Below are 15,125 nucleotides of genomic sequence, written 5' to 3'. Positions count from 1 at the left end.
TTTAAAAATGATCAAGGCCAGTAGGCTACACGAGTTCAAGACCAGCCTACGTTACATAGTGAGACCTTATCTAAAAAAAAAAAAAAAGAAAAGAAAAGAAAAATCTGAGATCTGAGGATGTGGCACGAGGGTAAAGCCCCATGTTCAATGTTCAGAGACCACTGAGGGGGAAAAAGAAAAAGAAATCTGAGATGGACGTGATAGAGAAAGCTACATAGCTACTGAAAAAAAAAAATCAAGAAATTGCAGAATTCTCTAATGAGTGAGGCTGGCCAAATAGCTCAGCAGATTACAGCGCAAGCAAGCAGGCTCAGGGGCCGGGGGTTTAATCCCCGGGCCTGCCTTGCCTGCCCTGCACCCAGGACACACTGAGACAGTGATTGAGACTGGGCATGATGGAGCACGCCTGTAATCCCAGCTCTTGGGAGGCTGTAAACAGGCGTATCACTAGAGTCTGATCTAGTAATGAGACCCTGAACACCCTATAGACCCTTCCCTAAAAATACCAAAAAAAAAGCTCTCTAATTACTTAAAAAATAAACAAATTTTACACTAAATATAGGTGAATCTTATGGCATGCAAATCATACTTCAAAAAGGCCATTTTTAAAAAGTAAGAAAAGTACAGTCTAAGGTGTGGGCAAATTGAGAAACACCTTTCCTGTTTTCCTTAGTAAAGAGCTTTCTACGTGACATACTTGGCTAGAATTCTTTTTTCGGAACCAGGAATTGAACTCAGGCCTTTGCACTTGCCAGAGAAGCACTTATCCCACTGAGCCACCTCCCTGGCCCCTGGCTAGAATTTTTATAGAGATCTTTCTCAGAAAATATTTAAAACAAAGACACAGCTATGCCTGTCTGAGCATTCTGCCTGAACCTTGTCTAAGGTAAACCTTGTTACCTGCATTTCATGGGCTTGAAGAGGGGCTCCGGAAACAGTGGCCCTGGTGGGCCCTAGTGAGTGTGTGACGTAAGGCCGGCTGCAGCCCCTGAGACCACCTGTAGATGACCAGTGCTTGTCCCATATTGCAATGACTAACTCAGGCGTTTGCCTCAGCCCCACCCCTACCCCATTCAGCTGCCTCAGCCTTTCAGGCTGTGTTCCCAAATCCATCTTTTAGACTTTCTATGCTCTCTTTTCTGCCCTGACTTCCAAAAATCCTGAATTCATCTCACCAAATATAGCACATGGATTTTTCTATATTCTGTATAAGGCTAGAGCTAAATAATGTCATGCTTCTTGTTAAAAAGAAAAAAAGCAAAATATCAATGCCACTTGTTTAAATTACGCACTCTATTTGCGCATTCTATGACATTTCTTGTTTGCAGTGCTGGGGATTGAACCCAGAGCCTTGCACTGAACTATGCTTCTGACCCTGTCCATTTGTGGAGATAGAGTATTCTTAAATCACTCCATTGCCTGGGCTGGGTTTGAACTTGCAATCCACCTTCCTCGGCCTCCCACAATGCTGAGTTTACAGGCATCCACCACCACACCCAGCTAACTTTCCTTTTTTTTTTTTTTTTTGCAGAACCGGGGATTGAACTCAGGGCCTTGTGCTTGGCAGGGAAGCACTTATCCCACTGAGCCATCTCCCCGGCCCCAAGCTCTCTTATTGTTTAACACATCTGGCTATTTGTTTTTGAGATACCTTTCTTTTCCCCTGACCATTTGCTGCCCAAAAGCTCTGCCCTCCATGTTGGTACCTCCTCCAGAATAGCCAGCCTTCCAGCTTGAGATTATCTTCAGTTGATGGATATTTCTGCCAGGTGATAGAGTTTTTAATTTTTTTTTAAATGTATTTGGTACAGGGTCTCACTACACAGCTCAGACTCATAGTGATCCTCCTGCCTCAGCCTCCCCACCACTGGGATTACAGGCCTGCACCACTATCTCCTGTCTCAGTGGCTGGCTTAGCGTGCTCAGGGGTGAGCCCAGAATGGCATGTGGCACAGGGATTGAACCCTAGTCTCTGCACTTATCTAAGCAGGTGCTTAGTCTGCTGAGCTATCTAGCTGGTCCTAGAGTTTCTAAATCCTTGTTGCTTTTCTGAGTGTTGCTCCACTGACTACAGAACATTTCTGGTTCTAGCTTCTTAAAGACACAGCTAAGTTTATAACTTAGGAGACTGTCGAGGGATGGCAAGTTTCAGGAGTATGTCTGCGTCTACCTGTATCTCTGGGAACACTGGAGTCTCTCAGGCTCTTACGGCAGCTCAGAGATCATAACACTGGTCCTGGTCCGAATGCCCTGCTTCTCTCTGGCAGGTCCGTGGCAGGTGCTTCAGTAGGCTCTGGCTGATGCCCAGAAGGGGTGATGGGAGCAACAGTGGTGGCTGCAATCATGATGGTGGGGCCCTGGTATTGGTAATGATAGCGGCAGCTGTCAGAAGGGTAACATGTCACAGCAGCAGAGATGGCAGGCCTTGCTGAGCTAGGCATGCATTATTTCACTCAATCTTCTGGCAACTCTTTAGTGTCATCCCCATGTTATAGATGGAGAGACTGAGGCTGGCAAGGTTACCCTGCTTTATTCTCTGTGGCTTAAATGGCAGAGCCAGGTATTCCTGGGGTCACGTTCAGGTGTGGCTGAGCCTGAGGCCCATGCTCCTCACCACTGCATGGCGCAGCCTTAGAGAGGAGGCTGGGCCCTTCTTCCCCAAGTGTCAGCACAACCCTGGGTTCCAGCTGCAGCTACTGAAAACTGCCTGGAAAGGGTCCTAGTGTCACTAAGGGGCTGTGTGGACCAGCCAAGCCCACAACATCCTCTTTAGGGTCAGCGCTGTATAACAGATAGATGTGCTGAGGGATGTGAAGACCTTCTGGCTCTGTCCTTGGGTGCCCTGTGGCCTGAGTTTTCAAAGCCAGGGCTGCAGTGGAAGGCAAAGGAAGGGACAGGAGGGACGAGGCCTCCTCCAAGCCTGGGTGCAGGTCCCCATGCTCTGTCGAAGTCCTGGCTGCCAGGCAGAGCCCAGGGCCTGCCCCAGGCACTGGCACAGTACCCCAGTGGCTGCAAAGCCCACTTCATGCCCTTGGCCCTCTTACAGGGCCGCCAAGCAAAGCCCACCCACTGCTGGGGTCGGCTCCTGACCCAAACTCTGGTCAGCACCACGTGAATGGTTGTCCCTGCTGACAACTTCTGCTGAACTTCTAGAAATTTCACATTGAGATACATTAGCATCTGTAAATTATCTGGCAGTAGGAGTAAATGGTTGCTGAATTTTAATTCAGAAGATTATTAAGATATCTATCAAATTATCACTACCATTTGAAGTGTTAAAAAAAAAGAAAAAATACCTTCTACATTTCCCCAGCCTTTAGTAAAATTCTATTTTTTATTTTTTAATTATTTTCTTGGTGCTGGGGATTGAACTCAGGGTCTTGCATGTATCAGGCAAGGACTTTACCATTGCTTGTTGTGTAATATAATTTTTTTTTACTACTTTATGACAGTTTTAAAGATATTGTTCAATAAAATAATCACTGATATTGAGAAACAAATATAAGGATCAAAAATACTTTAATTTTTTTTTAATTTTAATTTTTTTTTTCCAGAACTGGGGATTGAACTCAGGCCCTCTTATTCTACTGAGCTATCTCCCTGGCCCCAAAAGTCTTTTCTTAATCTAATCAGTTTGAATTCCTTTTAAGACTTAAAATAGGGGCTGGTAAGATGGCTCAGTGGTCTAAAGCACCTACATAGAACAAGCTTAGCAAAGCACAGGGACCGCGGTTCAATCCCCCAGCACCACATGCCAGCCAGCCCCACCCCCTGGTGGGCTGAGCTGGCCACACACACACACACACACACACACTAAATAAATAAATAAATAAATAAATTTAAAAAAAAAAAAAAAAGACTTAAAATAGCAGGCTGGGGAGATAGCTTGGTGGCATAAGCATTTGCCTGGCAAGCACAAAGTCCTGAATTGGATCCCTGGTCAGCAAAAAAAAGACTTAAAATGTTATTCACCTAGTATTAAATATTAGAATTTCTGAAATAATCATTATAGTGGTTGTTCCAGATGAACCTCAGAATGAAAACATGTTATATTTCAATTTTTCTCAAATTCATTTATACAAATTGCATTTTCACTTTTTTTTTTTTTTTTTTTTTTTTTTTTGCAGAACTGGGGATTGAACTCAGGCCCTTGCACTTGCCAGGCAAGCACTTATTCTACTGAGCTATCTCCCCGGCCCCCATTTTCACGTTTTTTATCTGCCCTTTATGTATATTTTTTCACCCTGATCTTTAGTAGTAATATCTCTGAAGTATCAATATAGACCTGCTAGTTATTTTTATAAATTACATCAAAAAATTTGAACTATGTAGTATATAAGTATAAGTATATTAATATTCAAAATTTTCCAGGCCAGGGAGATAGCTCAGTAGGATAAGCACTTGCCTGGCAAGTGCAAAGGCCTGAATTCAATTCCCAGTTCCACTAAAAAAAATAAAATAAAATAAAATTTTCTATAATCATAGGTACAGTGGATATCCACTGTACATTGGGGCTCACTGTGTAGTGTCAAGAGTTTGAGATTTGGGGTAAAAGTGTTAGGTTTATCTTTATTGTAAATTCCTTACATAGGTTTAACAGATATTGAACCCTAGTTTTTTTGTTTTTTGTTTTTTTTTCTTAATTTTTTAAAATTTTATTTATTTATGTGTGTGTGTGTGTGTGTGTGTGTGTGGCCGACTCGTGGGGCTGACTGGCATGTGGTGCTGGGGGATTGAACCGCGGTCCCTGTGCTTTGTTAAGCTTGTTCTAAGTAGGTGCTTTAGACCACCGAGCCATCTCACCAGCCCCTGAACCCTAATTTTTGTATCAATAAAATGGAAATAATCCTGCCTTCCCAGAAAGTGAATTTGAAAATATTTTGTAAAATTTTTACAAAGCAAGAGGCTGGGGAGATGGCTCAGTGGAATAAGCGCTTCCCTGCAAGCTCAAGGGCCTGAGTTGTAATCCACGGTTCAGAAAAAAAAAAAAAAATTGTAAAGCAGGTATGAGGAACTGAGCCAGTGTTTGCACCGCGCTTCCTGCCAGATTGCTCGGATTCAGGCTCCGATGGGGTCCCTGTCCTTCAGCCCTAGAGAAACCCACCAGCCATAGGAGTGCCTTGACCAGGGCCTTCCGTGTGTCCTGTCCCTGGGCTCCTGCAGGACAGAGAAAGCCAGGCCGCACACACTTCTCTCTGTCACGCCAGGCCCCCTGGACGTGCAGTTGGGATCCCTGACCTCTAAAGCCAGTTGTTACTGGTGCTGTCCGGGAAGCCTTCCCTGGCACTGATGGTTCCTCTCTGTGGTCCCTCCGCCCGGAAGCCCCCCAATGCAACACCCTCTATCACTGGCGGGCGTTTACCTGACCCCAGGCTAACGTGACGTTTTCAAGGTTAGCGCCACTGTCCTGCTGGAGGGGCAAGAGTCTTGCGAACTGGCCAGTAAATGTCTCCAGACCCAAGAAAGATGAGGGCACGGGAAGACAGAAGGGAAAGACAAGAATGGAGGCCACTGGGGGCTGGGAGTGATTCCTTCTACGGTGTGTGCGTGATGGGGGCATGGAGGCCCCCGGGACTGACCTAGATGGGACCTTGCTACCCATGGCAGGTGACCCAGGAACCCTGCAATGGTGTGTAACACAAAGCTGGTTCCATTCCTGCAGTCCGAAGTTACAGGGAAACAATGTCCAGCCCCACACATACTGCTGGACTTCAGCCTCCGTATTCAGCAAAGCCCATACGAGTTCTCTTAATTCCTTTTCCTTTAGTTGTTTTTTGTTTTTTATTTTGGTGGTACTGGCAGTGGTCAGCCTTTGTACTGAGGTACATCTCCTGTGTCCCATCCTTTCTTTGGTTTTGTTTTGTCTCGAGACAGGGTCTCACTGTAATGCCCAGGCTGGGCTCAAACTTTCGACCCTCCTGCCTCAGCCTCCCCCAGAGCTGGGATTGCCCCAACACTCCCGGCTCCTGTGTGTGGTTTCATCATTGTCCACACAGCCTTCACAGAGCTGCTCCTATGCTCGCAGGGTGTTCTGAGTACAGGGACTGGGAGCTACAGGTCCATGAGACCTGACCACGACCTCAGGGGCTCTCAACACGGTGTGAATCCAGCATTGCCACCCACGCAGGACTCCAGGGGCACAGGCAGGGCTTCCTTGAGTGGGAGGAGAGGGAAGAAAGGGAGAAGTGATGGCTTCTGCCAGGAGGGCCAGAAGCTCCTGACCCCGGGGAGCATTGGAGGAGCTCACCAGGCACAGGGACAGGCATACACCACAGAGGGTGTGCGCATGCCCGCGTGTGCATGTGTGCTCGCGTGTTGGGGGTTGGGCCTCCTGGACTGGCAGGCAGGGTTCAAGGCTGACAGAAAGGGCAAGGCCTGAAAGAGACCATGCTTGGTTCTGTACGTGCACTGGGGGCTGAGGCTGGGTTTAGCAAATGGGGAACCCATCAGATCTACTTTAGAAAGACCATGGTCTGAGGCCCAGCTGCTGGGGGGCTCGTGCCTGTGATCCAGCACTCAAGAGGCTGAGGCAGGAGGATCGCAGCAAGGCCAGCTTGAGCTGCATAGTAAGACCTTACCCCCCGAACCACGAAGACAACAGCTTGATCCCAATTAGGAAGATGTAACACATACACACAGAGAAACATCTTATCCCAGCAGAGACAATTCCACTAAACTTGAGGCCTAGCGGCCAAACTTCCAGCCTTAAAACCTATGTCACAACCAAATTGTGAGGATCCCCAAGGCCACACAGGGACCTGTCCAAGACTCTGCAAGTGGGTCGGGTTGAAAGCAGGAAAGGAGAGAGAGGCAGCGCCAGGAGCATCCCTGGGGGGTGCTGTTCCCCTCCCCCCCCCCCGCCCAGTTCTGCAGGAGGGTCAGGGACAAGGGCACTGCTAGAAGGAAGGACCACTTTGAAGGAGGTCATGTCAGGGTGGAGGCTGGGAAATTTTTTTCACCAAGTGACAACACAACCAAGATCCTAAATGGAATGGGGGGGGCAGTGGTTGTTTGTTTGTTTGTTTGTTTGTTTGTTTGTTTTTGTGGAACCAGGGATTGAACTCAGGCTCTTGTACTTGCCAGGGAAGCACTTATTCCACTGAGCCATCTCCCTGGCCCCCTGGGGCAGTGGTTGGATTAGACAACGTCTTGCTATACAGTCCAGGCTGGCCTTGAACTCACTCTGTAGCCCAGACTGGCCTCAAACTCATGGCAATGCTCCTGCCTCAGCCTCCCAAGTGCTGGGATTGCAGATGTGCACCACCATGCCCAGCTTGAAGAGAAATTTGATAATTGCTAATATAGACTTAAAACATTAGGACTTCACTAGAAAGTGTCATGAGATAAATACTCATTCCTGAGCGAAAGACGCAATGCGACACAGGTAAAGGGTGTGACCCTGAAGAGGAGAGACTGTGAGGACTGTGCCGACACAGGGGTCTCTCTTGCAGCACCCTGGGATCAGAATGTGGTGGAGAGAACACTCTGACATCCCAAGAAGTTGACAACAAAGTGAATACAGAAAGAATCCGGTCACTTTGGGGCTGGGGTGGAGCTCAGCGGCAGAGTCCAGCACATGCTGCCGAAGCACTGGGCCAGTGTGTGCACCTAGCAGGTGCCGCTTTCAGTACCTAGACAGAACAGACCTCCAGCACTAAGGGCCAGAAACGCAAAAGGTATGAATGTTTCCCAGAGATGCAGTCACCACTGCCAGCGTCACCACCTTCCCCTGCAAGCGTGCAGGGTCCTCCCAAGGGGAGCTTCAGGCTCTGAAGATGGCAAGGTTATTTCAGTGTCTGTCTTGTCACCAGAAATGACTGCGGTGGTAGAAAATTGGCTGCCCAGCTGACACATCTACAGTGCAGTGCGGTCCCTCTCGCTCAGAGCCTACAGTCCAGCCTGGGTGCTGAAGTCTGCACTAAGTGATCAGCCAGGGTTACACGGTCAGACACTGCAGCACTTGTGTCGCGCTCCCTGGGGCCTCCCGGGGCCTCCCGGGCACGGCTGCTGTGTGGGATGCGAGGGGCACACTGGCACATCTGTGTGTCTGTGCAGCCTGGCAGGGGTGAGGCCACTGCCATCCCTTGGCTCTCTCAGATTCTTGGCACATTGCGTGGCACCCATCCGCTCCTGCAGACCCCAATCCTCTTGCAGGCACCAAGCTCACCCCCCAACTCCTAGCAGCTCCCCAAAGATCTGCCCAGTCTACAGTGGACAAAGGAGTGGGTGAACGACGAGGCATGGGGGAGGGTGGCTGTGGGCCATTGATGCCTCTGAGGGAACGCACTGCTTCCTAAATGCTGGGGCAGCTGGGGTTTGCAGCCCTGCATGGCTGAGCCGCTCCCGGCCACTCGGCCCCTTGGTGTCAGCAGCCCCGAAGGGCTCCTGGCCAATCCCCAGGTGTCTGCATCAGCCCTGTGAGAAGGGGCCGGGAATCTGCATTTCAAGCTCCTTCTGTGCACACCAGGACTCATCACAGCTGCGCTACATGCTCAGGCATCTTTCAGCTGGTAAGCCTTTAAGAGCGCCAGCCTCGAGCACTCAAGAAGAGGTTGGTTTTGTTCTGCACTCACACGCTGCAGGGCAGAATTGCCCACTCTTGTGCTCTCCTTGCCACGGTCTCCTCAGTTGCAAATGGGGAATGGGGGCAAAACATAGAAAAGGGAGTGAAATGAATGGCAGTGTGCCACCAGGGGCTGTGGACAGGCGACAGGGGCTGCTCAACAGGTGCAGAATCTCGGCACTGGAAGAGGAAGGTCTGGACCTCTGTCACACAGCCCCGGAGCACACTTAACTCTGCTGAGTTGTATGTGTAAAAATGGCAAAGACAGTAATTATGTGATTTTTTTTTAAATCAAAATTTAAAAGAGGGGGAAAAGCCCTTTTTTTTTAGCACATTGTGGGGGCACACATCTATAGTCCTCACTCTCGAGAGGCTGAGGCAGGACAATCACCATGGCTTTAGAAGCCAGCCTGGGCTACACAGCGAGACCCTGTCTCAAAAAGGGAAAAACAAACCTTTTTCTTTTCAGTGAGGTTGAAATGAAGGAGCCCTGAGCTACATCCCAGTCCTTATTTATTTTATATTTTGAGGCTGGGGCTCCCTCTGTAATCAAAGCTGGCCTCAAATTTATGTTCTTCAGTCTCCCGAGTAGCTTGGATTATAGTCAGTCCCACTGCATGTAGCAGAGAGACAGACAGACAGACAGACAGACAGACAGACAGACAGTGAATGAGAATTTAGTAAGGGGGCAGATAATATCAGTATTACATGGAACAAGCACATAGAGCCCTAAACTTGGGTCCAGGCACTAGTAAGCACTAAAAACATTACAACAGATATTACTTTGTTGTCAGGATTTTTAAAGTATTTAATCATGAGTGAGTTACTATTTAAAGGCATTTTAAGTACAATGACAGTCTGAATCTTCTGGCTGACAGAACTCCCCATACTTTTTGAAATGGCTTTGCCAATTTTTCAAGAAAAATTGGGCTATTTTTCAAGAAACTATTGGGCTATGAAACAGAAACCTGCATAATCATTCATTAAGGAATATTTCAAACTCTCTAAAAATCCAAATAGCCTTTGACAAAATACATATTTTCACCAAATGCTGACCAAAAAGATTATTTACATTTTCTATGTAGATCTCTATGCAGTATTTTAAAAACAGCCAGAGTATAGACTAGAACATGAAAGCAGAAGGACATTCACATTAGGCAGTCTAGCTCTTTTGACTTTCTTGGAGGGGTACTGGGAACTGGACTCAGGACCTTGTGCTTGCCAGGCAGGCACTGTACCACTGTACTCCTGGCCCCTTTTCATTTTTTGAGACAGCTCACTATGTAGTTCGGGCTGCTTTTGCACGAACTCTGTAGCCCAGGCTGGCTTCAAACTTGGAAGGATCCTCCTACCTCAGCCTCCCAAGCGTTGGGATCACAGGTGTGCACTGCCATGGCTGGTGTAGGCAGTCTAATTCTTGAAACATTAAAGTCCTCAGTTTGCAGAGTTGAAGGAAACAAAAATTTGTTCATTTTCCACTTTAATAAAGGAAATCAAGCAAAACAGAAGAAAGAAATGATCTCCCCGTCCTGAAAAGCCACAGGAAGTACTTGTCATCTTTGATGTGCTTTTGGAAGGCAGCACACTCTCCGGCACCATGGCACAGACCCAACGGCAGCGTTTTGATTCCGTGTGCATCTATGTGAATTCTGTTCCTCCAGCCTATTATTCAGGCCATCACAGGACAGATGTGTCATTTTACAGGGCCATAATCCACTGGGTGGACAGATAACCAAGAGGCCTTTGTCTTCCTCGTTTACTCCAGTAAGAAAACCAGACGATCGCCCTGTAAAGCAGCATGGGGTCCACACCCCAAGTCCTGCAGCCTGTAGCCTCAGAACCTCCTCATGCCAAATTCATAAAGTCTGACTCACTCAGACTTGGTTGGACTCAGGCTGAACTAAATGATCCGAGGCTGGAAAGAGCTCGTGAACGGGGCAACGAGAGGGTGGGAAGGTTCCTGGAAGGCCAGGGCTGCAGGCTGCACAGGTGTTTATGCGAAAGCACAGTGAGAGAAAATTCTAATTAAGCCTCTTGGTGGAAAGCTGAGTGCTGCAGCCCTCGCTAAGAATGCCCTGGCAGGTCCCTGTTCCTCACCTCCACCCCGTGTGTGCGCCACCCTAAGTGAGCACCTTCTGCTCGCGCTGGCCCAGCACAGCGCCCTGGAAATCCTGAGTTAGGGCAGAACTGGCTGTGGAGTGCCGTGCTCGTGCACCTGAGACCTAGGAAGGGCTGAGCTGCTCGGGTTAGGGTGTGGGTCTCAAAGAGGCCTGCTCCCCTGCCAAGAGGAGATGGGAGAGTGGAGATGAGGGGCTGTGAATGTTACAGCAGAACAAGGAATGAAAAGCTGGGCATCATGGCGCACACCTGTTGTCCCAGCACTTCAGAGGCCGAGGCAGGAGGATCACTGCAAGTTGAAGGCCAGGCTGAGCTACACAGTGAGCTTGAGCCCAGCATGAACTACATAGTGAGACCCTGTCCCAAAAAAGGAAAGAAAAGAACATTAAGTAATGGAATAGTAGGCCAGGGAGATGGCTCAGTAGAATAAGTGCTTCCCTGGCAAGCGCAAGGGTCTGAGTTCAATCCCCAGTTCCTCCAAAAAAAAAAAAAAAAAAAAAAAAGACACAGTTGCACTAAGTTGTTAAGTTGTTGGGGCAGAACTTAAACTTATGAATCGTACTGCCTCAGCATCCCAGAGTGCTGGGATTATAGCTCCAACTAGTCCTAGTCTCATAACTTTGGGCAATCCCTTAGCTACTTTGGGCCTCAGTTTTCTAATCCAGAACAGTGCCTAGGTCACATGACACATGGAATAAGTATTTGTAAAAGGGAGGAAAATGAACCTGCAAAATGAGAAGATAGCAGGACCTCAGAGATGCCTTCTAGTCCCAGCCCTCACCAGAACTGTGATTTGTCTGCCACAGATGGCCTGTCTCTGGTCCTTCTGCTCCCCTTTCCTAAGCATGGCGGCAGGCTCGTGGCCTTTACCCAATACGATCTTGACATGCAGGTGCTTAGCACCACATGTGACACCTCCCAATTATGTCAGTACAAGGAGGATGCCTTTCACATTAACCTGATAATACAGTTTTTAAAAATAATAATCAGTTGCCAGAGCATATTACTGCTTTTAAAGACCAATTCGATATTTCTAAAGTCATATAATGAACTATTTAAATTTTTCTTTGGTTGTTTTCTGCTTGATTTCAAGAGTTAAATGAATGGTTTCCCATATTTGGCATCTGACTTTTTTCCCTCCCCATTAAAATGCTGAATTTTTTTTTTTTAAATTCCCCTCCTCCTCAGGGAGAAAAAAGAAATCTTTCCCCTGCAATTTACTTCGACTCTCGAAAGTTGGGCAAGAAAGCCAGTGTAATTCAGGTGGAATCTAAAAATGTTCTTGTGGTACAAGTGTGCGCAGAAAGGAAGCCTGTAATTTCCAGGCATTCTCTCAGGAAGTTTGTGTTCTGTGTTTTGCAGGGAGCCTTTACTTTCCAAGGGAGTATGATCGACATGCCGTTACTGAAGCAGGCTCAGAACATTGTTACGCTTGCCACATCCATCAGGGAAAAATCATCTGTTAGATGAAGCACTCATCAGGTGGGCTGAGCATGTACGGCGGGCTTCGGAAGACCAGACGGTACGCAGGCACGCCCGATCGGGGCCTGGCCGCATTTACAGGGCAGTTGCTGTGGCGGTTCTTCTTCTTGCTGTTGTCTTATTGGCCAAGTTATTCCTCTAAGACTGAGCTTTCTTCCTCTGGTATCCTTTAAGCTTATGATGATCTTAGTTTCATTTATTGATGGATTGCAAATGTGGATTGATGATTTCATGGAAAGAGAAAAATCGTGGAAGGAGGCGGACATGGGTGGAAGTTAGGTGTTTCGTGAGACAGATCTTTGTCAAATCCTGTGCTCCCCTTGCAGTATATGTTTGTCACATTGTTCATCTGTACGGCTGACATCACAGGTAATTTTAAGGCCAGGCTTTTTAAAAAACAAGGGTAAAATTTGGGGGGTGTATTTCAATAACAATCCTATAAAATAGAGACCCCTCGGAAAACATTATGGAGTATGGTATAGGCCTGTAAAGCCACCTTCTAAAAATAAACTTCCCAAACTGATTACTGTTAACCTCCACCCCCCAACTGCACCACCCCTACCCTCGGAAGGCTGATGGTGAGCCCGAGAGAGCTCATGGGGTAAATGCTTTGGGTCAATAGTTACCGGCAATTAAAAAATAAATGTGTAGGAACACAAGGCTGTCCTTTCTCCCTTTTATTTCCCACTTTAACTGTTCACCAACGAGGCCATTTCCCCTGTAAATTCATGGCGGCGACAGGGCTCCCTCGGCCATAAACTTGTAGCGTCCCCGACATCGACACAAAGCCAGGGCACCAGGCTGGTGCGCACGGCCCCCTGCAAGATTTGCATCACATTAGAGATGCGGCTACAGGTCAGATGGGTGGTGTGGTTAACGGGCTTAGTAAAGCTGTTTTGAAGAGGTTAACCCAGCTTGTAGTAAGGGTAAATAAACATAACAACCGGCCATTGTTCCCCATTCAGCACATACTCTTATATTGAAGGCTAAAGGGTATTGAAGCTGCAGAGGATCAGCTTGTGCGTGCCAGAGGACGCCAATGAAGTTTGAAACACCAACAATCAGAGATTTTGTTTCTGTTCCTCATTAAATCATGAGCTTTTGTGTTGAGACTCTGGATGACTGTTCTTTAAGAAATTAACAGAATGGGAAGTTTTAAACTCTGCACCAACCTTTTCACGACCTACACAGCAGCGACCTGCTACTCTTAGACAAACACCGCGGGGAAGACCATTCTATTTATTTAAATTTGTAAATAGAAAACAGTTGTTTCTTCAGTTTCATTTTTCACCTCCTCCTACGCCCTCTTGGTGTGTTCCCTTCATGGCCTCAAGCGTGGGCCCAACAAGAGGTCTCCTTTTTTCCCCCTACTTCCCTGGGTCCCTCAAGAAGCCCTCAGAGAGGTAAGCAGAGTGAGGAACTGTCACAAGCAAGGACATCATGACACCAGGACCAAGTGGGGAGATGTCACAACTTGGTCTGGGAAGGGCAGAAGGGGAACTCCTGTCCACGGACTCCAGAATGAACTTATATAGGTGACAGACATTCTTGAGATGCCAACTAATATTCCCAAGTAGGGGATTCAGGGAGCCAGTGCCTAAGGTGAGCTGTGAGCCCCCTTTCCTGTGCAGCCTTCCGCCTCTGTAGGGCATCGTCCCCTCCACCTGGGTCATCCTGTGCTTCCGTAGTTTTTGCAAAAGCAGGTAGCAGCCAAGCCACCCTCCCTTGGGGAGTGTGGAGAGGAGGCAGCATCTCAGACTCAGAGGCAAACAGCATCCAGCCAAGACTCAGCCCAGACTGCAGCTGGAGGTTGGGGAGCCACTGGGCTGGAGCCAGGAACATCCTGGTCTGCATAGTCTCTGCTCAAAGTAAGGGACAAGCATTCTGAAGAAGGAAGGCCAGAGACATGCCAAGAGGGGTCACAGGAGCTTCTGGTAGGAGGAGCAAAGGGTATGCATTCCGGTTTCCACCCCAACAATGCAGGCAGCCCCCAACCCCACACAGAAGGCTTCCTCAAGCCAGGCACCCCTGGCTTCAGGGCTGGTCCACAGGAAGTCTCAAAGAAGAAAGTAGAGAGTGTTGGGATCATAGAAAAAGCAACCTGGCCTGCTGCCCTGCCAGCCTCAGGCCCTGGGGCCCCTAGCTCACCGTCCATTTAGGCAGCTTCCCTCGCACTGGTCCCAACGCCACCTTACTAAGTCTCCCCAGCATCATAACCCAGTAATCCCAACTGTGGGAGGACCATGAGACTGAGACCACAGTCCCAGAAGAGTCATTCACAGCCACAGTGCCAGTGTACCTCAGGCCTTAAGAGACAGCTCAGGAACAGGAGGTGCCAGGATTCAGAAGCCATCCCTCTGTGCCTACCCACACCTCTGGGTGCTGCGGGTGGCAAGGATGGAGGGCTGGGTGAAGGGACTGTGCATCCAGGCCCTGCTGACCTAGAGCGTGACGCTTGCCCCTCAGAGCTAATCAGATTAATTAAAAACCATACCTGTTTATGGTTTGCGTCTCTCATCACAAGCCGCTTCTCTAGATTACCCCCTTGTTATTAATTCTTGAAGGCTAAATTATGGGTAACACTATTAAAACATTATCAGAACTAATGAGAAACAATTACTTAGAAAATGAGCCAGGACAAGATTGAGTTGAGAACATCAGGGTGATCACCATAGATTAGTTTAATAAATCATCAGGTGCGAGGCGAGATGGACTGTATGGATGCAAAGCCCTGTCACGGGAAAATGAAATTGAGATTTTTTTTGCATAATTTTTTCATTAATCTCAATAGGACCCGTGTGGTGTAGATTGCTTTATTCCCCTAATACCTTGCCCGAGGGGGGGGGCAATAATGTCTTCATTGTTTTACTGAGGTCTTAATGACAGTCTGTGACAACCTCATTTTAATGTATAGAGGATTCTATCAATACCATCATGTTTTATTGAAGTGGTGAGGGGGACT

The 15,125-nt window shown here is 47.8% G+C and overlaps 1 protein-coding gene across 2 annotated transcripts in view; it reads left to right on the top strand.

Annotated features, from left to right (window-relative positions):
• Clybl (citrate lyase beta like) overlaps positions 1-13,334 on the top strand; it is a 250,878-nt gene extending 237,544 nt beyond the window's left edge. For both annotated transcript variants that reach the window (XM_023715243.1, XM_023715244.1), the window contains exon 8: positions 12,044-13,334. In XM_023715243.1, coding sequence (XP_023571011.1) covers positions 12,044-12,151 — 108 coding nt within the window. In that variant the 3' untranslated portion in view covers positions 12,152-13,334. The remainder of the gene's footprint in view (positions 1-12,043) is intronic.
• Positions 13,335-15,125: the final 1,791 nt, after the last annotated feature.

Source organism: Octodon degus, unplaced genomic scaffold (genome assembly GCF_000260255.1).
Source record: "Octodon degus isolate 3935 unplaced genomic scaffold, OctDeg1.0 scaffold00039, whole genome shotgun sequence".
NCBI lineage: Eukaryota > Metazoa > Chordata > Mammalia > Rodentia > Octodontidae > Octodon > Octodon degus.
This window is presented reverse-complemented; position numbering and strand designations above follow the sequence as displayed.